The 25,152-nt window shown below is 38.4% G+C and overlaps 1 protein-coding gene across 1 annotated transcript; it reads right to left on the reverse strand.

The window, feature by feature from the left end:
- Positions 1-4,172: 4,172 nt before the first annotated feature.
- Positions 4,173-22,407, reverse strand: ARF4 (ARF GTPase 4). The gene is made up of 6 exons (XM_079794554.1): positions 21,984-22,407; positions 14,763-14,843; positions 14,219-14,328; positions 9,374-9,445; positions 6,568-6,693; positions 4,173-5,150 (listed from the first exon to the last, which is right to left on the reverse strand). Exons 1-6 carry the CDS (start codon positions 22,048-22,050, stop codon positions 5,064-5,066), a joined length of 543 nt encoding a protein of 180 aa, XP_079650680.1. The 5' UTR covers positions 22,051-22,407; the 3' UTR covers positions 4,173-5,063.
- Positions 22,408-25,152: the final 2,745 nt, after the last annotated feature.

Consider the following 25,152-nt stretch of genomic DNA (forward strand, 5'->3'; position numbering starts at 1 on the left):
AGGGGGGCGCAGCCTCAGATCCCTTGGCCCGGTGCTGGGGCAGGGTCATGGCCTGAGGTCCCGTCAAGCCCCGCTGGGCGGGGGGTGTGGTCTGAGGCCCCCCAGGCCTGGTGCCGGGGTGGGGGGAGTAGCCTGAAGTCCCCTATCAAGCCCTACCTGGTGGGGGGCACGGCCTGAGGTCCCCTGGCCTGGTGCTGGGGTGAGGGAAGCAGCCTGAGGTCCCCTAGCCCAGCACCAGGATGGGAAGCACACCTTGAGGTCCCCTGTCAAGCCCTGCCGGGTCGGGGGGTGCGGTCTGAGGTCCCCTGTCAAGCCCCACAGGGGCGGGGGAGGGTGTAGCCTCAGGTCCCTGCTGATTGCTTGTTAAGGCTCCTTAAGGGAACTTGTTGTCAGCTGTGGGTGCAGCCATCTTTGTGATGGAGTGATGGTCAATTAGTATAGTCCCTCTTTATTAGATAAGATTTCAAAACATTTTAAAATTTCTCTAACCTTCTTGTCTTATTTAGAAGTGTTTTTTAATCTCTAAGTGTTTAGGGATTTTCAGCTGTTTTTGCTTTCCACTCATTTGTTGAAACCAAACAAGTACATGAAAAGATGCTCCACACCATATGCCATCAGGAAAAGGCAAATTAAAATGAGGTACCACCACACACTTAGAATGGCCCAAATCCAGACACCCTCAACACCAAATGCTAGTCAGGACGTCGAACAAGAACTCTCATACACTGCTGGTGGGAATGCAAAACAGTACGGCTATTTTGTAAGCTTGATAGTTTCTTACAAAACTAAACACTTTTACCATTACAATCCAGCAATTGTACTCCTTCGTACCCAAAGGAGTTGAAAATTTATGTCCACACAAAAACCTGCACATGACATGTATAGTAATTTTATTCATAATTGCCCAAACTTGGAAGCAACCAAGGTGTCCTTCAGTAGGTGCTGGACACATAAAAAATATATATATTTTAAAAGTACTGCATATGTCAACTAATTAGGACAGTGATAGTGATAGTGATTTTGCTTCCATCTATTGCAAAGCATTAAAATGGATAAACAGTGGTACATGAGCTATCAAGCCATGAAAAGACATGGAATATACTTAAATGCATAATAACTGAAAGAAGCCAATGTGAGAGGCTACATTTTATATGATTCCAACTATATAACAGTCCGGAAAAGGCAAAACTATGGAGGCAATGAAAAGCAAAAAACCTCTTCGAATTTCTTTGGCTTAACGAAAACAAGTAATAATGTAGGTCTTGTGTTAAAATCTAAGTGGCATAACATCAACTTTTGGAAAGCAGGAGATACTGTGTTAGAATCTAAAAACATCAGCTAAGCCGAGACTGGTTTCGCTCAGTGGATAGAGCATCGGCCTGTGGACTCAAGGGTCCCAGGTTCGATTCCGGTCGGGGGCATGTGCCTTGGTTGCGGGCACATCCCCGGTGGGGGGTGTGCAAGAGGCAGCTGATCGATGTTTCTCTCTCATTGATGTTTCTAACTCTCTATCCCTCTCTCTCCCTCTCTGTGAAAAATCAATAAAATATATTAAAAAATAAAATAAAATCATCAGCTAAGCTTTCACCTTAGGAAATTAGAAAATGAGGAGCAAACTAAATCCAACCTAAGCAAAGAAACAATAAACCAAGAGTAGAAATCAATGAAATTGAAAACAGAAAATCAACAGAGAAAATCAACTAAACCAAAAACTTTTTTAAAAAGACGAATAAAATTGATGAGCCTCCAGTCTAAGAGGATACACATCAGAAATGAAAATTGGGATATCACTAGATTCCATGGACTTTAAAAGAAAGTTTGATCTCAGTAAATGTTATGAAACTTGACTATGTGATATAATTCTGTACATATGCTAAAGAAAAACTGGAAGTCTCAGTGAATGAAACACTGATGATCTGGAAAATTAAGATAACATTTCACTTAAATTTTATTTTCAATCAAGAATATATAAGGTGAAGGGGAAAACCCACAGAAACAAATATGCTACAAATTATCAAGATACTACATCACAGAAAAGCAACTGAGTGGTTAGACAATAGACAATGGGGAATATTATGGACTTTTATTAAAAAAAGCTTATTGGACACAGATAGAAAGCAGATAATGGTTCTATCCTCAACTCTGCTGCTAGTCAGCCTTTAAGAGAACTACAATTCCTCTTCAGTTTCTCTATTGACATACTTAATTATTTGCCAGAATACTTTTTAAATCTAGGAATATAATCAATTGTTCTATGTATAATAGAGGTCACAGAGACCTCTTATTGATTGACCAATACTAAGTTTAACACTTGTGTGAACAATAAGCATTAAATCTTTTTTGTTCTTAATCCTTACCCGAGGATATTTTTTTCCATTGATTTTTTGACAAAGTAGTAAAGGGGAGAGAAAAACATCGATGTAAGAGAGACACTGATTTTTTGCCTCACACTTGCCCCTAATAGGGCTGGTGAATCAAACATACAACCCTGGGAACATGCCCTTGACTGGAAATCACTGGAGATCGAACCCTAGACTCTTCAGTGTGCAGGCAGATGCTCTAACCATTGAAAGTACCAGCCAGGGCAAGAAATGAATCTTGATAGTGTAAAGTATTTCATAAAAAGTACTACATATGGCCCTGGCTGGTTTTGCTCAATTGGTAGAGCATCGGCCTACGGACTGAAGGGTTAGGGTTCCATTCCGGTCAAGGGCACATGCCCAGGTTGCAGGCTTGATCCTCAGTAGAGAGTGTGCAGGAGGCAGTCGATCAATGATTCTCTCTCATCATTGATGTTTCTATCTCTCTCTGAAATCAATAAAAAAAAATTATATTTTTAAAAAGTACTGCATATGTCAATTAATTAGGACAGTGATAGTGATTTTGCTTGATCTATTACAAAAAAAAATAGGGAAAAGCATTTAGGTATTATCTCTTAATTTACACATTTTTCCAAGTTTACTCCTATTTGGAAAAAAAAAATTCTCAATTTGATTTAAAAAACTAAAAAATTACCCTGACTAGGGATGAAGTAAAATTGTGGGGGGTAAAATACATACCAAGTTTAATGCTTTCTTTAAAAAAATAAAAAATAAGCGGGGTGGAGGGGTGAACTCTAGCTAATCTTTTTTTAAAACCCATTTCGTGATAATTAAGCAATTTTAGTTTCTTAATGCAGTCATTTCCAACAATGGTAGTAGAACCGTCTTATAATTGACATTGTATGAATTTTCTTTACTCCCTTTCTTTGACTTACTTGGCTTAATTTTAAAAATTAATACAGTGGTATTTATATTTAACTGTGATCCTACACTGAACCTACTGAAGTTTAATATCTCTTGAACTCCATAAAGCTACACATAATATACTAGATCTTAGTTTTAACCAACAAGAAATGATACATTTCTTATGTGGAGAGAAGAAAAGAAAACTCATCTGGCTGGCTAGGAAAGTTGCACTTACATCAAAATGACAGGTTAAACACGGGCTTTATCCCAGTAACCTGTTTGACAATCATCAACTGCTTAATTCCAATTTCTTTTCACTTCAACCAGTACTTTTTGTTGTTGTTAACAATTCAAAACTATACATTATTTTACAAGCATGTGTTTGGTTTTGAAAATAAAATTTCAATCCACAAATTTACCAAAATCTATGCAAGCCATTAAGAATCATAAAAAAGCAAGGTTTATAAAATACAAAGATCTTTAGACTATATAGACTAAAACTAAGTTATTTATAAGGTTACCAAGTGGAGTCCCTAATAATATAGTTAATGAGGTATATACCTTTATTGCCTTATTAACAAAAACTTACGTCACATGTAATCTCTCTGCAGTTCCAAAATTTGTAAAGCTAAAAAGAAAAGTGCTGTGAACTTTTTTCTTCTATGTAGAAAAGCAACATCACTAACAGTCTATGTATTCTGCCATGAAACAGCACTTACGTACAGTGTCAAAAAATGGTATTTTATCAAATAAATCTAAATTTCAAAAGTTGCTTCCCCACTCTGTCATACACACGATAGCAACCCAAACTTGATTTTCAATTTAAACAATTAATAAAATTCACTGGGATCTGTATTATTATTCAGTGTCAAGTATATAAATCAACTTTACTAAATAAGAAAATCCATTTCAAACATCTTTAAAACTCAAAAAGAACACACACAATTATATATTTTATCATTTTATTAGGAATAATTCCAAATGGGTTATGAAGAAAACTTATTCATTTGAGTTTGATGAGTTTTCCAAAAACTCTTAATGAAGATATGTTCACCAATAAACAATAAAACATCAGCAGAACTATCATATACTGGGCAAAGAGTCAGGCTGATACCAAAAGCAACATGCAACATAAAAAAGATACAATATAAAGAAAGACAATCTGCTGGGTATTAAAAATCATCTCCATATGAACTCTTTGCTACCAGCATAGAACTAATTAGCTATTGAATCCAAACCACACCAAGGTAAGCTTGGCTGATGGAAGCCAGGAATCATAACGGGGGAGAGGAGGGAGGAGTAATAAGTTCCTCAGTGCAAGAGATCTCAATAGTGTTTTGGAGCATTTCCCTGGCTGGTACAAGCAGTATTAGAAAATCTTTTTGGCAAGGGAGGAAAATAAATACAAATGGAATGCTACATTTTTATTTTTAAATCAGCAGACTGTCCCAGGAATGATAAAGGTATCAGTAAAGTAGCACGGGGATAACTTTAAAACATTATTTTCTGTGGGCTCAAAAAAACATTTAAAACGGATTTATTTAAAGGTGTCACAATAGCTAAGTCCAGGCATTTAGGCTTAAGGGAAGTAAAATTAAAAGAGGGCACTTTTTCCCCTCCAAGTTAAAGATAATTTCTTTAAAACCAAGCATATTGCTAAAGTGCAACATTATACTTGGTAAACAATAATTGGCAACAAAATAAGTTTAAACGCTGTAATATTCTGCCCAAACCAGTCCCAGATACTGTTTAATAACCAAGATGCAAACTAATTTTGTTGTAACAAGCCTAGACAAATTCTATCCAACATGTCCTTGATTAGATATCCAGTTTCATTTAACGTTTTGAAAGCTCATTTGACAGCCAGTCAAGTCCCTCATACAGACCAGTTCCTTGTGTAGCACAAGTGGCTTGAACATACCACTACAAAGAAAAAAACAAGAAAATATGTGATTAACATGAGACTATGTATAAGACAGTTTAAAATTTCTGAATCAGAAAATTATTTCCCCCAATTGCTCAGGGGTATTATTTAGTCAGCAGTTTCCATAAACGTATAGGAAAAAAACAAAACAAAACATAAGCCTGGCGGTGTGGCTCAGTGGTTGAGCATCAACCCATGAACCAAGAGGTCACAGTTCCATTCCCGGTCAGGGCACATGCCCAGGTTGCAGGCTCCATCCCCAGTAGGGGGCGTGTAGGAGGCAGCCAATCAATGATTCTCATCATTGATGTTCTATCCCTCTCCGAAATCAATTTTTTTTAAACAAAGGAAACAAAATACATAAAACCATAGACATAAATGAGTAAATAATGTTTTACATCTCAAATGATTACTTATATATTTAATGATCTCAGTAACTTTATATTGGGAGTTCTCTGATAATTCTTGCTTCTCAAAAAACTCCTCTCACATTTAAAGCTACTACTTCTACCCACACATTAAATTTAACCAACTATCTACTACTTAATCTAAAAAGCACATTCATGGGAAGATTAGTAACCAATAAACTACCCACCTAATTCCTTATAACCTTCTTATTTCCCATTTTTTAAAAATAAGTTCAGAATATAGGAGGCAAAATTTTTAGAATATGGGCTTGTTAATATTTTTAGAGACATGCTTTTCAGATAATTTCATTATCTTTAGTCTTATGCATTCCAAAAAGTTCTTTTTAAAATTGGCAATGAATCGTTTCTCTAATAACTATGTACTGCCATGAAAAATTACAAATACAAAAAGACTTATATTGCAACACCACTGAAAGTATACAATGTTGCCAAGTATTACTTGAATATCAAACACCCCAGAAGGTTGGGAAAAGGCATAAATTTTTATCATAGCATGGAAAACTGGTATCCTTTACAGTTTATTTTATTTAAATCAGCCTGGAACATCTCAAACAGTCTTTACATTTGCTGCAGTTATTTAAAAGATATAAAATTTAAAATACCAATAATTTTTTAGTATTACAATTTACACATAGCAGTTTTCTACATATTTATCAATACTAAACATTTTGAAGATAAAGTTAACAAACATTAAATAAAATAAAGATATTTAAATCTTTGGATCCTTGCCAAATATTTATTAAAAGTTTAAAAAATGGAGAAGGTATCAGCATTTTTTAAAGTAAAACTGAACATATTTATAACAGTATGAAATAAAGCCTGAAAGGGGTCATATTTGTGTAAGCAAGAGTAAACTATAATAAAATAATGTGTTCATTATCTGCTCAAAGGGGACAACTAGTTAATAAATTTTTAAACTAAATACTAGCTAAAACTATTATCCTAATAATTCTAATAGTCAAGAAGTTCATATAAACCAAATACTTACTGTTCTGTTACGAAGAGACTGAAGACCTAATTTATCTGTCATTTCACTGATGGCCATAGCATTTGGCAAATCCTGTTTATTTGCAAAAAGCAGCAACACTGCATCTTGCAACTCATCTTCCTGAAGCTGAAAATAAAAACTAAGACATTAACAACTGTAAAACTGGAATTCAATTATTGTAACAAACTAGGTAAAACAGTCTTCCTATATATATTATTAAATATCAACCCAATTTCTCTACATAAAGTTATGGTATTCCTACAACTTAAATCTCTTATCCTTCAGTTGTTGTGGGGTTTTTCCCAGTACTTACATATATTTTATTTGTAAGTATGCCTGTGATATTTTTTAAATATATTTTTTATTGTTGACAGTATTACAGATACCTCCCGTTTTCCCCTCTGATACCCCTTTTCACCCAGCCTCTACTCCCCGAGACCTTCACCCAAACTACTGTCTGTGTCCAAGTGCTATGCATAGAAGTATTTAAGTTCTCAGGTTTATCTCTTCTCATCCTCCTTCCTCTCACCCTGAGATATGTCAGTCTGTTCCATGCCTCCATCCTCTAGTCTTATCTTGTTGGTAAATTCATTTTGTTCATTAATTCCACAAATAGGTAAGATCATGTGGTATTTGTCTTTCTCTGACTGGCTTATTTCACTTAGCATAATAGTCTCCAGTTCCATCCATGTTGTCTCAAAGGGTAAGAGACCCTTCTTTTTTACAGCTGCATATTTCATTATGTAAATGTAACAGGCTTTTTGTTGTTGTTAATCCTCACCCAAAGATATTTTCCCATTGATTTTGGAGAGTGGAATGGAGAGGGAGAGATATATAGAGAGAAACATCACAATGTGAGAGACATATCCATTGGTTGCCTCCGGCACATGCCCCAACCTGGCCGGGGGATCGAGCCTGCAACTGAGGCAGGTGCTCTTGACCAGAATCAAACCCGGAACCCTTCAGTCCGGAGGCTGACAATCTATCTACTGAACCAAACTGGCTAGGGTGTAACACAGCTTTTTTTTTATCCATTCCTCTACTAATGGGCATTTGGACTCTTTCCAAATCTTAGCTATTGTAAATAATGCTGCTATGAACATAGAGGTGCATATATTCTTTCTGATTGGTGTTTCAGGGATTTTAGGATATATTCCCAGAAGTGGGATCTTATCCTTCAGTTTTTAAATCCTGAGCAAATAATTATATGCCTTCAAGTAAAGCAAAACTTTTTCAAGCCAATCATGCTATACTCCATTAAGGTAAAACATTTATTCAGCCTTCATGATCATCCATTGAAGGTAAGACTGGCAAGGACAAGAAACACATATGGCAATAAATATTTATGACAGGATCTTATGGTACTTAGTAGTAGAACTATTTAGATGATGATTCTTTTTGGACTTTTATCCTTTCCAGCCAGCTGGACTAGACAACAGTGGGCCAACAATACAATGATTAGGGTATTAACAATATCATAAAAAATGCAAGAATATCACCAAAAGTAGAAAGCCAGTAAAAATGAGGTTCTGATACATGATACAATATGAACCTTGAAAACTTATGCTCAGTGAAAAGTAATGAAAATTTTAAAAATTAACAAAAGACCACATGTTGCATGACTCAAATTATATGAATGTCCAGAATAGGCATATGTACGTAGAGACAAAAAGAAGATTAGTGCATGTCAGAGCTGGGGGGGAGGGTAGAGTGGGGAAAGGAATGGGGAATAAATAGTAAGTGTTCTACAGGCCAATGAAAATGTCCTAAAATTAGACTGTGGTAATGGTTCTAAAATTTTGTAAACTAATAATCACTAACTTGTGCATTTCAAATGAGTGAAGTTTATGGTATGTTACTTTTATCTCAAAACTATTTACAAAAAGAGTAGAAGGGGTGATATGTAACTCATCAGACAAAAACAAACAAACAAACAAAAAACACCCCAGCAGTTACTTAATTACACATACACTGACAAAATGGTTTTACAGATTGCACTTGTTTTAGGAGCGATAAATGAGAATTAAGATTTCATTTCAGTAACAGTTTTATGGCCATAATTTGAAACCATGGCAAGTTTCCTCAACAACCCCACCCTGCCCTGGCTTTTTAGCAATACAGACAAATGATAACATTAATTCAATACATTGCCAGGCCAAGGTGCCACTGGCAACCAAAATCCTACTACTTTCTCCGGGATTCTTTATCATGGTTACTATTACAAAACATTTCAAAGTATACATTGTAGGCACAATATAGAAAAAACTAAACCAAATGACCTTAGGAGCAAAGAATCTGAACCAGCATCCCTCCCATAAAGTATCAAAACTACAGATTTTGTACCTATAAAATAAAAGACTGGACTAATGTAAACATCCTCAATCAGAGATATGCATCAAAAGCAGTCATGGAGCATTCTAAAAACAAGCTGGGCTTTCTAAAAACAGCTAGCCTACTGAAGTAGTTTCTCTTCTGTGTGTGTGTTTGTTTGTTTTTTTAAAAAAAGCTCTATAGGAGATTTTTATATGCATTCCTTTTTTTTCCTTTATTGATTAAAGTATCACATGTGTCCTTATCCCCCCATCCCCCCGCCCCCCGCCACACTCCACTCATGCCCTTACCCCCCTGGTGTCTGTGTCCATATATGCATTCTTTAAGAACCTATGATGATAGTTCTTTCCGCCCTAAAAAGTATCATTTGTGTAATCTAATCACAGTTAAAAATGTGCTAATCACTAACATCACCACTGTTACCTAGGAAAAAATGCATCCTGGAAATCACAAATTAAAAAAAATATATTCTTACCATTTTTTGCAGCTCTTCAGCTCCTTCCTGAATTCTCTCACGATCATTGCTATCTACCACAAAAATAAGACCCTGAAAAAAAATTGTTTAAGAAAATGAGTTAAATTTAAAGGACACACTAAATATGAAACACAAGTATAAGCAGCAAAACCATATCAAAAGGTAATGTTGAGAAGAAAATGTCCCATTATTTAAAAAAAATAGAAAAAGAACAGGGCTCTAAGTCCTGAAAACAAATTTGAGCACTATTTTTTACTTCAACATTTGAAATTTTATTTTAAATCAAAAGAAATGACACTCTTAACCAAATGAAATCTTTTCTCAGTTGCGCTAAGACTAAATTACCTCATTCCATTCCTTCCCTGTGCCCTTGCATGTTTAAGTGCAGATAAGTTTACGTAACAAAATGGCTGTAAGTGGGGACAAAAGGAAAAAAATAAGCCAAAGATTCATAAACTTACTAACTGAACTTATTGAAAGGAGTACAGTGTTTTAAAAAAAAAGAGGGAGAAGAGGCACGTTACAGCAGTTTTTCTATACTTCATCAGGAAGTTAGCCTTGCTCCAGAATGTTGCCCACCAACTCAATCAGGGTAAGGAAGTTTTAAGCAAAATATATCTGAAATTCATGGTTGACTTGATCAAACAAGAAATACTTAATAAAAAGGAAGGTAGTAGTTATTCTTAAAGATATTCACAAGTATTAGAATTTTATACTAGAAAAGAAATGGAATTGGGAAGCAGTTTGTTGAATTAAGACTTTTCTAAAATATTTCAAATGGGAAAATATAAGTTTTCAACTTGGAGGGCAGATTAATTTTATAGCTTTATTAAAATCTATTCCTAGTAATACAAGTGATTACTTTGTTCTCACAACCCTGATCACAGAGTATTTATGATCATTTGTCACTTTTATCACAAACTGTCTTGTGTTATTACTTATGTAAGTAACTAGATTAAATCCACGGAGGACGAAGGTCTACATCACTTTGTATTTACTCCTAAGTATTACATTGAGTTTGCCAGGGTACTTAATAGTTATTTTAGGCTATGGTTGTTAAATGACATAATATCCTTTTGATCTAGCAACTTTCAAACCCATTTTCTTTATGTCTGTTAGAAACCATCCTTTTTACATAATTTTTTAAAAATTGATTTTAGAGAGTAAGGGAGAAGGAGAGAAACGTCAATGATGAGAGAAACCTAGATTGGCTGCTTCCTGTACATCCCCTATTGGGAATTGAGCTTGAAACCCATGCATGTGCCCCGACAGGGAATAGAACCCTGACCTCCTCTTCATAGGTTGATGCTCAACCACTGAGCAACATGGGCCAGGTAGAAACAATCATTTTAAACATCTGACCTTTGAAAAAAACTTTTGGTACTATGAGAGCCAGTATGCCATAGTATAAAGATAGCCAAATTCAGATGTCAGCACTACTTATTAATTATCCCCCCTAGAAGAGTTAATACCTCTAAAATGATCTACTTTTTTTCTGTACTATCAACCCATTTTTATTGTTTTAAAATATAAGTAATGCTATCAGTCCCAAAATAATATGATTGAGAGGGAGAATTATTAGAAATAAATTGTAAGTTATTCACTTCCTTGGACAGCCTAGAATCAAGAGTGTAGAAAAAGTAAAATTCTAAAGATAAGTCTGTCTATTATAAGATTACTTAAATGGCTAAATATTTATTTAATTGTTTAGAACAAAATAATTGGAATTATCTAGTGAGGGAAGAGGAATTTACTACAATAAACACTGTGTCCTGGATTGTTAACACAAGTTAAAATCATGGCATAATTAGTTTCTTTTAAATTTTATAGCTGAAAGAACTGGTCAGGAGTGCTGGCAAATCTAGCTATAACAGCTTAGCTGTAATTATTAGGTAACACATAAAGCTTTCTCCAGCAGGCATGAGGTCCCTAGGAAGAAGTACTTGGACTTTTGATTTAAGGTAATCCAAAGAGATCAGGGATGGATCTAATCTCAAATTAAGACCTTGTAACCAACTTGCACAGGCTGGGAGGCCCCCAAAACGGGCATGGCAGGGTATCTCTTTGATAAGCACACCCTGGGAGATGGTGATGAGAGCTAAGTCTTAGTCCTTACATGTTGGAGTTACCTTCCCTTTTCTATAACTTGTACCAAATCATTCATTCATGTCTTTCATTTGTACCATTCCTTCAAATAAAGTAATTTGGTACCCTCCCCCCCAAAAAAAATCTCAAAGTAAACTACCAAACATGCTAAACAAATCTAGGGATAAAACCAGGGCTACCATTGGTTAAAAATTATAAGGCTTAAGATTAACATAGTTTTACTTCGCACATAATTTTACTTCAAAAACATGCTCCCTAAATGAAATACCTATGACTTACTTTAAAATAATCCTAAAGGTGAAGTACATTAGAGGAGTACTGATTAAACAATATAGCCATATCCTAATAATTTAAGTTAATTAATAGATATGTGGGAGTTTATTATGTTACTCTCTCTCCTTTTGGGTATATTTGAAAATTTTCAAAACAAGATTTATTTTTAAAGCATGTGACTCATCAAAATATCTTTTCTAACCACAGCTATGCTAATGAACAGAAAACATTCTAATTTTTTCAATATATTTGTATTGGTTTCAGAGAAGATGGGAGAAATAGAAACATCGATGATGAGAGAGAATTGATTGGCTGCCTCCTGCATGCCCCCTACTGGGGATGGAGCCTGAAACCCAGGCATATACTCTGACTGGGAATCAAACCATGACCTCCTGGTTCATAGGTGGATGCTCAACCACTGAGCAACCCGGCTGGGAACATTCTAATCTTACCTAATAATAGACAAATATGCAAATTGACCGTACCTTCGCTATGCCCGCGATTGGCCAGGAGGCGCGGGGGGCGGGACTCGGGGGAGCCGGGGTGGCCGATTGGGCCGGCGGGATGCTGAGCTCACGTCGCCAGCGGCGGCTCAAGCTCAGTGTCTGTGCCATGGCTGTGTTGCGGCACAGAAGGGGCCTCTGGGGCAGCGAGCTCATGTCCCACCATGGACCATCAAAAGCGGGGGAGCTGGGTACCTGTCCGCTCAGGCACCAGTCCTTTCAGAAGCCTCCAGCGGGGCGGAGGCTTCTGAAAGGCCTGGTGCACCAGCGGACAGGCACCCAGCTCCTCCATGATCGAAAGCAAAAGCGTGGGAGCTGGGTGTCTGTCCGCTCAGGCACCAGGCCTTTCAGAAGCCTTCGCCGCACCGGAGGCTTCTGAAAGGCCTGGTGCACCAGCGGACAGGCACCCAGCTCCCCCGTGATCGAAAGCAAAAGCGTGTAGGGGACCCTACACGTGCATGATTCAATCATGCACTGGGCCTCTAGTTTTTAAATAAATAAACAAGCTACTTACTTAACAGGACATGCTACTTAAACCTGGTTGCTAGGGTATTCACTGCCACCTGGTGGCAATGTACCTCACTTGTATACAATGTTATGAGCTGGAGACCAAGGATAACTGCTATCTGCAAATCTTAAACATATGAAGTGCTTGTTAACATCGCACACACAATAGAGTTGGAAGCAGGTTAAATATAAATGTAGAGAAAGAACCAGCTCTCCAGTCTTAGGTAAGTCATTCCAAGCTTCAGTTTCCTTACGTATAAGAGTAAGACCAGAGCAGTGATTTTCACGAGGGAGCAATTTAGGTTGTTGCAATTGGATTGGGGGGAAGAAGGGTGCTGCTACTGGCACCTAGTAGGTAGAAGCCAGAAATGCTGCTAAAGATCCTACCATGTGAAGAAGAGCTCTCCCTTCACCCAACAACAGAATTTTTCCGCCTGAAATGTCAACAGTGCTGCTGTTGAATTACTCTGTACTAGAGCCTTGCTCCGCAAAGTAAGGTCTCAAACAGCAGCATCAGAACCACCACCTGGAACTTGCTAGAACAGAAACCTTAGGTGTTACTTAGCCAGGCCCTAGTGAATTGATCTGTATTTTAGTAAAGACCCAGATAATTAATAGGCACATTAAAGTTTGAGAAGCATTACTAATGCCTAGTTTATATTCCCAGAAATTCTGATTCAAGTGGTCTGGAGTTATGATCAGGACTTTGGGATTTTGAAAGCTCCCCAAGTTACTCCAATGTGCAGCCAAATTAAGGACTTCTGCTCTAATGACTCTTCCATGTGTTATTTATATACACTACACAGAAATATAAAACTATCTTACAAATTAACAGGGCAGATTAACCTTAATATATTTTTGTAATGCTTTTTTTTCCTTTAGAATATTTTTTAATCCTCACCTGAGGATTTATTTTTTTTTTTTTTGATTTTGAGAGAGAGAGAGAGAGAACATCAATGTGAGAGAAACATCAATTGGTAACTTCCTGTGCACACCCCAACTGGGAATCAAACCAGCAACCTTTTGGTGTAGGGAATGATGCTCCAATCAACAGAGCCACTCGGCCAGGGTTGTAATGTATTTTAGTGAAGTAAATAATTAACTGGGGTAAATGAAGAACGACTGTCTTACATTCATTAAAAACTATGACAGAAAGTTATACATATCTTACTTTCTAGACTAAGAATGAAACCAATAGAACTGCTGAAACAGCTAATTCAATCTTGAGAATAACCCACATACTTAAAAAAATATTACTATGACAGCTATGTAACTCTTCCACCCTCAGTAACTTAGCCTCAAAGCTTAAGAGTTCACTGACGAATATGGTAGTGATAAGAAGAATGCCAACTCATATAGTAAACACCAACAGCCAGTTAAACAGTAAATATTAACATAAATTTTAGAGCATGAAACCTATAAAGAAAAGTTATAAAAAATGTCTATCATTCCTTACCTGGGTATTCTGGAAATAATGCCTCCAGAGAGGCCTTATCTTATCTTGACCACCAACATCCCATACTGTGAAACAAATATTCTTATATTCTACTGTTTCCACATTAAAACCTACAAAGAGAAAGACCAGAAAGACTGTTGTGCACAATGTCATTAAGAAAATAAACCCCTTTATTGTGGAATTATCTCAGAATTGCTTTTTTTAAGTCCCACTAAATAATCAACAAACTTAAAAACCTAGGAGTTATAATGATGAATGCATGTTATTGTACATCTGTTTAGACAGAATGTACACCAAAAGTGAACCCGAAGGTAAACTATGGACCTTGGGTGATTATGATGTGAAAATGTAGGTTCATCTATTGTAACAAATGTATCACTCTAGTGAGTGATGTTGACAATGGGGGAAGAGATAATTTGGAATACCTCCCAGTTTTTCTGTGCAACTAAAACTGCTCTAAAAACAAAGTCTTTAAATATAAGGCAGTTTCAAAATTGAGCTCTATTCTATTTCATTTATAATAATCACCTGTAAACTTTCTTACCAATGGTAGGAATGGTGGTGACTATCTCTCCTAACTTCAGTTTATACAGAATGGTCGTCTTGCCAGCAGCATCCAATCCAACTAGAAAAGACATCACAGGTTTTAAATCTAGACCAAAAGCACACACTAAGAAATTATTTTGCAACAAATATATAGTTTGAAAGCTCAAGTTGACTGGACAAGGCACAAATGAGTTAGAAATAAAATTACCTCATTTCTGATTTCCAAAGGCAACACTTTCTACAGAAAAGTGTTGCCTTTTCACTTTTTCTTTCTAGACCTAAAGAGAGAGCATGTAGTAGTGAAGAGAAAATAGTATCTGGCTAATTCAGGCAATAATTTCGAGATTTGCTTTGCCACAAACTAGTCAAGTGCCTTTAAACAAGTCACTTTAGGAAACTAAAGCCAGAGGAATTAGCTATAAAATAAGGACACTGGATCAGATAATTTATGATCTCCAACTCAAGTCTGTATTATTTCTATGACCTACCATTTTAAAAAACACAAATTAGAAGTTGAATCAGAGAACACATAAGAACAAGTGAATAAAGAACTAACTTGTAAGATTAGTAAATTCAATACTATGTCCTAATCTCTTTAAATGACTTCCAAAGGAAGATAAGGCCAATTTTACTCTCGCTTACGTTCATTTCAACGTCAAATGTGCAGAAATGAGAACAAAAGACTGGTTAATATGACTTGTAAAAATGACCCTATCATAGTCATCTACAACACGTCTAAATTCTTAAAATGCTTCCTTGAGGCATATACAAGTGTGGAAGAATGTGCTTGGTTTCTGGGAAAAAAAATCATATGAAAACAAGAAGTCATGCCCTGGCCTGTTTAGCTCAGTGGATAGAGCATAGGCCTGCAGACTCAAGGGTCCAGTTTTGATTCTGGTCCAGGGCATATACCTTGGTTGTAGGCACATCCCCAGTGGGGGTGTGCAGGAGGCAGCTGATTAATGTTTCTCTCTCATCGATGTTTCTAGCTCTTTCTCCCTCTCCCTTCCTCTCTGTGGAAAATCAATAAAATATATTTTTAAAAAAGAAGTCATACCACTTTATTACAGTGATAGTGAAGAACAAATTAAATGCTTATTTTAAGTATCTCTCAAAACCTGCATATTCTACATTGTTTGCTAAAGTCTTCATAAATGGAAGGTCAGTATCTAATAATCTCATTGAATGTACCATTGTTGTAAGGATATCACTCACATTTGGCCACTTGAATTTCCACATTACCACAGATTTTGAAATTCAACCAAGTGCTGATTTAAGCAAAGATGTTTTTTAAAAATTTAAATCAAAGCAAGACTTGGCACATGAAACCAATCCTATTAAGTTTTAAAAGAAAACCAGAAATCACCTCACCTATCTAATCTACATTCCTGTGCAAGTAAGTTTCATTTTGATCAGTTACTTCAAAAACAGAACTAAAGGCTATAGGCAATTCATACTCCTACCCTTTCGGCTTTGCTCCCTATAAAGCAGGGATGGGGAACGTCCGTATAAGGCCCTCAAAATTATTTGGTCTGGCCCCTCCAAGGCATTAGGGATGCATTAACTTAGCAGAAGTTGATAGTTTTGTATGGCCCGTGAATTATGTTATAAATACCCAAATGGCCCTTAGCAGAAAAAAGGTAGCTTTAAGATTTCTCTGGAAACTCTTAAACCTTCTTATTTCTGTGTCTCTAATAAAACTTTGGTCTCTACTTCGTCATACTGGGATTCAGTTTTATTCTTTCCAAAATACTGACACACTTACTAGACAGAGTGAGCAGCCCACTCTCAGCTCTCACTCATGGACATAAGAAAAATCAACTATTACCAGGAAGTGTTTTGCCTTTTGAGTATGGAACATTACCGAAAAATTGAAAACATAACTCGAAAAAAACAACAACACAAATCTTCAGCAACAATACAGAAAACGGGAATAACATATACTCTTTTCATTGTTCAAAAAAGCGGTCTCTTGAGAGCATAAATGCCACTCGTGATTCTGACCAAATTTTAAAATAAAGCAAAAGTCCCCTTTAACCAAGTCAAATATGATTAGGTACAAGTCAGAAGAATTGAAATTGAGATGGTGATTAGGAAAAACACTTGAGTTAGAATTTGAGAACTATGGCACATGCCACTCCTCATTGGGGTCCAAATGAACCTCATACTGCCATTTAAAAACAATGTAAATTCAAAAATTTGACAAGGAATGGGAGAAAACCGGAACAAACTATGATTATATAACTACTTTAAGTTCTAGTAATCTAATTTTTATTTTAATAAAAGCTTTATACCTGCTTGTATGCATAATTACTATTCTATTTCCATATTGTTAGATTTTTTTTTTTTTTTGGTAACACAATAAACATGTGTTAACTTTCATTAAAAAAAGAACAGCCCTAGCCAGTTTGGCTCAGTGGATAGAGCGTTGGCTGGCGGACTGAAGGGTCCTGGTCCGATTCCGGTTGAGGGCATGTGTCTTGGTTGTGGGCTCGATCCCCAGTAGGAGGCGTGCAGGAGGTAGCTGATCAATGTTTCTCTCTTATTGAGGTTTCTAACTCTCTATCCCTCTCCTTTCCTCTCTGTAAAAATCAATAAATACATATATATTTTTTTTTAAAGAAGTTTACAAAATAGTGCAACCACAAGGTTTTTTAAGCAACCACAAGTTATTTTTAAAATAAAAACTATGACAATATTTAAATGACTTGCAGCCACATAGAAGTTTCTAAAATCACAAAGATATCTTTTGAGTTGAACCCAAAATTATAGTGCTATATATATATGCAAACCAAAAGTTTTTTAAAAAGATATTTCTATTGCAGATTTAAGATGCACACATTAATGTTTACCATCATTTAAAAATCATTATACAGCCGAAACCGGTTTGGCTCGGTGGATAGAGCGTCGGCCTGGGGACTGAAGGGTCCCGGGTTCGATTCCGGTCAAGGGCATGTACCTTGGTTGCGGGCACATCCCCAGTGGGGGAGTGTGTAGGAGGCAGCTGATCGATGTTTCTCTCTCATCGATGTTTCTAACTCTCTATCCCTCTTCCTTCCTCTCTGTAAAACATCAATAAAATATATTTTAAAAATAAATAAATAAAATAAAAATCATTATACAGGTCTTTACTCAAAAACATGTTGGTCTAACAATATTGTGCTATTTTAATAATTTCTTAAGTTTGTACTTCCTTAATGTTCCAATGTTTGGCAATGAGACTTCTCCACAAAATGAAAACTATAACCAATTTTTAACTAGCCAAGATAAGACTCTAATCTGTACAGTCCAGTTATGTCCTCCCTCCCTCTCACCCCCATAAACAACTCACTCACTGTATTGAAAGATACACTGGAATTACTTGTTCTCCTTAACTGGACCCACACTTGGACCAAAGTGTTAACAGCAGCAAAACTAACCCCAAAAATCTTTGTCAACCATTAAAAAGTTTGTCTACCAAACTGTGGCAGCAAGAAATATTTATATTTTAAATTAAGCTAGATTTCAATTATCTCAACTTGAAGGAAAAAAACAGATGCAGAAAGGAAAAAATTGGGAAGAAAAAAAAGTAAAATTTCAGATATTTTTCTTTATTGTTTCCTTTATCTTTCAAATTTTCTTACAAAGAAGCTTGAAATACAACTTCATAATAATTTAACATTGAATGTTTACTGTGTTCCAACCATATCACTAGGTGATTCCATCCACTTTTATAATTTAAACCCCACAATAACCCTCCATTTTTCAGATGAAGCATCTGAGGTTCAGTAATGCCCCCAGAATCACAGGAATAATAGAGAACAGGTAATTCAACCCTTGGATCTTGTGGAGAAATTAAATCCCTCATACTAGTGGAAATGTAAAATGGCATAGCTGCTTTGGAAAACAGTTTGGCAGTTCCTCAGAATGTTGAACATAGTTAACACGACCCAACAATTCCACTCCTAGGTATTTATTTACCCAAGAGAATAAGTAACATATGCCCACACAAAAACTTACTCACAAATGTTCCTAACAGTATTATTTGTAATAGCCAAAAAGTGGAACCAACCCCATTTCCATCAAACAACCCCATTTGAACAAAATGTAGTATATGTATACAGTAGAATTACTGTTCAGTCATAAAAAGGAATGAAGTACTGATACATGCTATAATATGGATAAACCTAGAAAACATGATGCTAAGTGAAAGAAGCTAAACACTAAAGGTCACATATTGTATGACTCCATGATACAAAATATTCTAAGTAGACAAACCCACAGAAACAGAAAGTAAAATAGATGAGAGGTTGCAAGAGGAATTGGGGGATGGGGCAATGACAGACATTTTGGGGGTATGGGGTTTCTTTCTGGCCTGATGGAAACGTTCTAGAATTGAGAGTAGTGATTGTTACACAACTTTGTGAATATACTAAAAACCACTGAACTGTACATTTTAAAGGGATGAATTACATGTTTTGTGAATTACATCTCAATTTTTAAATTAAAAACAAAACAAACAAAAACACCTAGACTGATGCCAGAGCTCTCAAATAGTATTTGTACACTGCCAATCTGCCTTTAGATTCTTTTAGTGGACACAATCTATATTAATATTTTATCTAATTACTCAGAGGTTTGACCATCAGAGGATCCTTCCTCTTAAACCTCTCTGGTCCCTCCCACCCCGCCCCCCAATAGTCAAAATATAAGGGAAAGGCAGAACTTAACTGGTATTAGCAATCTTTTAGAAAGCAACATTTTTCAGCTTTTCAACAGTCAAGAAGTTGCAAGTTCAAAGAATAAAATTAGTAATTCCCCTACGAACACATCGGTGGTTTTCAGATGTAAACAAAACGTGGGGATCATTTACTGAAATTACGTATTATCAGATCAAGATATGTTGATCCTACGGAAAATAGCATAATGAAGGGCTACAGGAGAGATAAAGGTTGGAAACTCTGAATTTAAGCTCATATTAGTTACAGGAGCTATTTCTCCTTGAAAGGGAAAAATTACTATGATTGACAGATTTCTGTTAATCTTAGTTTGTTACTTTAAATCTGATATTGTTTTTAACTAGTTTACTGCAAGCTGTAACTTCAAACACCTTTTTTAAATTACTTGAACTTTTGGGAGAGTGGATATAGGAATAAAATTTAAAATTCTCCACAGTAATTTGGCAAATCTTTTTTATTCTAATACTTTAACAGAGGCAGACATCTTGACTATTATTTATGCTTTCACTCAGAAAGGTGAACAAAAATTTCTAATAATTATCAAACTTCCAAATCACCTATTTCTCTATCCATCATATGGTTACACTTCATCTGATGAGTTACCATAAAAGTTGTTCTTGTGACTGAAGTATTTTTAATCAAGGAACCTAATTATCCTGAAATTATAATACAAAATAATAGCAAACCTGAGTAATAAATGAATAATTCCAAATCATTACTTCTACGCCCTGCACAAATGCACAAAGTTAAATACTTTTCCTCTTCCATTTTCTTTCCATCATTTTTGAGGAGTAGGGGAAGAAATGCTCCCCTAATATAATAAAAATAGGACAGTACTTATAGCATAATTCTACTATTCTTTTCCCTCTTAACTTGTAGCCATAACAAAGATTAAGGAAATGAAGAACAGCAATTTACTTCCAACAACTTCAGGAAAAGGACCAAACATACATTTCCAGGAATACAAGGTCGTATTAGTTCATCTCTTTAAGGAACAGGCTGAAAATTAATTTATCACAGTCCAAAGTCCTCTCATTGACTTCCGATACTTTTTTAGACTGCCATTTTTCAGTGACTTTTAAAGCCTAAATAACATGTTTGTCCTCCTAAATTCCATCTTCAAAAATGAAATCCAAGAAACACTTTGAAAGAGAAAATATTTTGATTCTCCTTTGTGAGTGATTCATTAACAATTGTTCCATGAATTGTGAAGAAGTTAGAATTTTAACAGAGAAGTTAAAAAAAGAACCAAATGTGTTTACCCTTAATCTTAATATACCTTGAAATATTACTGAACCTTGCTTTCGAAAACTTTCAATGGTACAACTTGAAAATAAAACCTTTACCCTTTCCACTCTCTAGAAAACAAGGTAATGAACCAAGTTTCAATTTTAAAGTTAGAGGGGCACCTTTTAGCATTATTGGGGTCCATGGAGCTTAGCTACAATGCAGATTACCTACAGTACTACGGGGCCAAGGGGTTCACTCAAATGACAAGCCCCTCCTCCCTCAGCTGGGCGAAAAATGACTCTGAAAAAAAACAGGTTTTCAAAAGCCTATTTCCCAGAAGAATTTAAAAAGAACACCTTTGTAATTATTAAGAAGGCTACCCTAAAATTAAGCGTCATAAAGTTCAGTTACTGAAAACTTGTTATCGGCTTAAGAAAATTACTTTCTGAAAGTTTTTCCCCCCCATTAAACCTAGCCAGCTGGGCTACTAAAACTACGAATAAAAAATCAGTTTGAAAACCAAAGAGAGTGAATCAAACACATTTAGTGTTTGAGAGTGGCTAAAAGAAACATATTCATGAAAAACTCTCAGTTTTCAGGGCTACTAACGAGGAAAAGAAAAAATATGAAGCGGAACCCAGCGCGAGGCAAAGTTTAGCGAAGTGAGCACAGAGGACCCGGGTCTCTCCTGAAGCCCGGGGCGCTCCCGTGCCACCGCGCTGGGCCCGGCCACTTCCGCCCCGGCCAGCTCCGGGCTCTCGGCGACCGCTCGCTCACATACCAATGGAGTGTGCAGTGTGTACACGGGCGGAAAGGGGGAGGAGGAGGAGGGCTGGCGTCGCTCTGCCTTCCTCCCGACCGCTGCCCACACCCACCCGGGGAAGAGGGGAGCCAGATCGCACTCTCAGAAGGGGCCCCGCCAGTATCTCTCCAGGCTCTGCGAGATCCCAGGTCGCTTCCCCCATATCTCCGCCCAATCTCGTTGGCCTTTCAATCAGATCGAGGAGAGGAAGCCAAACGCAGGAGGAGGAAACCTTGCCCACGCCGCTACAGGGCCTCTCGGACAGGTCTGGGACGACCACCCCACCCTTCACCCCATTGTTCCCCCTTAAGAATTCCTCCCGACCCCCAACCGCCGCCCCTCCCCCACCACGGCGAAATGAGGCAAAACCAGGCCCCGACGCCGCCGCCGCCGCCGCCGCCGCAACCGCAGAGACCGGCGTTCCCCGACCCCCACCGGGCTCGGGCTCAGCTCTCGGTCGCTCACTCACCCATCAAAATGCGCATCTGCTTCTTGCCGAAGAGGCGGGAGAAGAGGGAGGAGATGGTGAGGCCCATGGCGGTAGTTGCACTCGCGATGGGCAGGAGCAGAAGGGGTTTGGAGCTTCCCCCGGCCTTCTCTGTTCACGCTCCCGGCAAACTGAGCAAGGAGGAGAGGAGCTAATGAAGAAAGAGGGCGGCTCGCTAGCCGGCGCGCCGGGCGACGCTCCGGGACCGGAATCAGCGGGGCGCGGACCTGCTCGACGACTGCCGCGGCAGCTCCGGCTCTAGTGTTAAGGCTTCGGCTGTGCCACGTCACTCGGCAGCCGCGGCGACTCCGGCAGCGGCCCGGCCCCTCCAACGCGGACAGAATCGCGTCACCGCCGGCCCATCCCCCTGCGCTTCCGGTGCTGCCCGAGCTACTGCGCCTGCGCACGGAACGGAGCGGCCAGCTTTGCTGACGTGCATCTCCAGTCGCCGCCACCTCCGGGACGTGGCTGCAGGAACCGGGCGAGGCCAGTTAGCCAGGCGTACTGGGGGACAAAGTCCCACAATGCCTCGCTTTGTCACTTCCAATCAGACTTGAGGGAGACCCTTCCGCCTGATAAGTGCATCCTGGAGATTACAACCCTTGCTTCCGGAAAGGTGGGTTGTGCATTGTGGGTTAGGAGGTAGTTAACTTCCGTTCTTTATGCCTTTTGGGCGGCGTCCTCCAATGCAACGCGTGTTGGGGATTCCCCGGTCCCACCAACGAACACGTTGCACGCGCTGGACCAGACTCATTCCCTAGTGGACGACGAGCTGGCGGAGAGCCTGTGGCAACCGCTGAGGAAGCTAGGTCTAGCCGCTTCAACCCCCCAGGCGAGGTCATACTGAAGATCCCTAATCCTAGGTCAGGACAAGAGAACTCCTATTTTCAGCAATTATTCAGCTTTTAAGAGAAGCCAACAAGGAAGGCTTACTTTTACTGTCTCCCAGAAGCATGTAAGATTGATTCCTTATGTTGAGGAAGTGGGAAGCCTTCTCACTTTAAAAATATTTATGATCTTAATGTTTTCCTGATTCAAAATAAGGCATACGTCTTGTGAAAAAAATGTATGAAAAAACAAGTTCCCGGTAATCTACGCCACTTCCCACATAGACCCCAACTGTTTTAGCAGTTTAGGATGCTCACCCGTTCTAAAGATCTGTTTCAATTTTAACTCCCTTGGAAGTACTTTCTTGACTGACTAGATAAATCACTCCCACTCAAAGAATCATAACCGCTCTTCGTAGTTAAGACTTGACTTTTAATATTACCTATTGACAACCCTTTTGCCCACTTGTCTGAAACCTTTAAGAAGGGGACATCTGAAATACTTATAACAATAAAGATAAAAATTTTAAAAGGAAGTTTAAATAACGATCAGTTATGAGAATGCAAATCAAAACCACAGTGATATACCAATTTGATACTAAATAAGGTGGCTAAAATAAAAAGATAACTAGTGTTAAGAATGTAGATAAATCAGAACCCTCATACACTGCTGATGGAAACATAAAATGGTAAAAGAACTTTGGAAACAGTCTGGCAGTTTCTCAAAAAGTTAAGCATAGACTTTCCATTTGACTCAGCAATTCCACTCCTAGGTATATAGTCAAGAGAAATGAAAACGTATGTCCATACAAAATCCTGTACACAAATATTCATAGCAGCATTATTCATAACTAGAGGTCTGGTGCACAAATTCGTGCATGGGTGGGGACCCTCAACCTGGCCAGCAATCTGACCAGTTGTGGGGAGGACCTCGGGAGGTTGGCCGACTGGCCCAATCAGGGGGCCAGGTGAGGTGGGGGCGGGGGACATGGGAGGTTGGCTGTGGGCACGCCCACTGACCATCAAGGGGCAGCTCCTGTGTTAAGCGTCTGCCCCCTGGTGGTCAGTGTATGTCATGGCTACCATCCAGTAGTGAAGGTCTCTTAGGCTTTTATATATATACGAGAAGCCCATTGCACGAAGATTTGTGCAATAGACCTTCCTTCACCTGGCTGCTGGCACCAGTTTTCCACCGGCACCAGTTTTCCTCTAGCACCTGGGACCCAGGCCTTGGCTCTGCCCACCCGCCAATCGGAGTGCCTCCCGCCGGCGCGATCGGCCACCCGGAGTCCCGCCGCCCGCGCCTTCTGCCGGCCCCATCAGTCCCCGCTCAGCAGCGTGGCGGCCGATCGCACCAGCAGGAGGAGCGGGGGGAGGGTACTCACAAGTCCCCTCCCCCCGCTCCTCCCACCGGCCCAATCGGCCACCTCGAGTCCCGCCCCCCGCACCTCCCTCCGGCCCAATCGTGGGCATAGTGGAGTGATGGTTAATTTGCATATTACCCTTTTATTATATAGGATGGATATAGTAGCCCAAATTGGAAATGACTCAAATGTCCAACTAGTGAGTAAACAAAATGTAGTACATTCATACAATGAATATTATTCAACAACAAAAAGGAATAAAGCACTGACGTATACTACAAACTAGATAAGCCTTGAGAAGTTTACACTAAGTGGGGAAAAAATCTAGTCACAAAGGACCACATATCCTATGATTCCATTTGTATGAAGAGTTCAGAGCAGGCAAATCTATGGAGACAGATTTGTGGTTGCTTGGGGCTAGGAAGGATGGGAGGCTTGGGGATTATAGCTAAAGGGTGGAGGGTTTCTTTTTGAGGTGATGAAAATGTTCTGGAATTGATGGTGGTGATGGTTACGTGGCTCTATGAATTACTGGAACTAGTGAATTGCAAACTTTGAATGAGGAATTGTATGGCAAAGTTGTTAACCAAAAAATAAAATAATTTTAAAAACAAACCAAAAGGCAGGACTCTAGTCTGTTGTGTGTGTGTGTGTGTGTGTGTGTGTGTGTGTGTGTGTGTGTGTTTAATCCTCACCCAAGGATGTGTGTGTGTGTGTGTGTATTGTTTTGTTTTGTTTTGTTTTTGAGAGAGAGGAAGAGGAAGAGGAAAAGAGAGAAATATCAGTAGGAGAAATGTCCATCCGTGGGTTGCCTCCCTGGTAAGTGCCCTGACCAGGGATGAATCCACAACCTAGGTATGCACCCTGAATGAGAATTAAACCCGCAACCTTTTTGATGAATCACAACATCCAACTGAATCACCCAGCCATGGCTAGTCCGTTTTTATATATCATTAGCAA

This window comes from Cnephaeus nilssonii, assembly GCF_951640355.1.
Source record: "Cnephaeus nilssonii genome assembly, chromosome: 17".
Lineage (NCBI taxonomy): Eukaryota > Metazoa > Chordata > Mammalia > Chiroptera > Vespertilionidae > Cnephaeus > Cnephaeus nilssonii.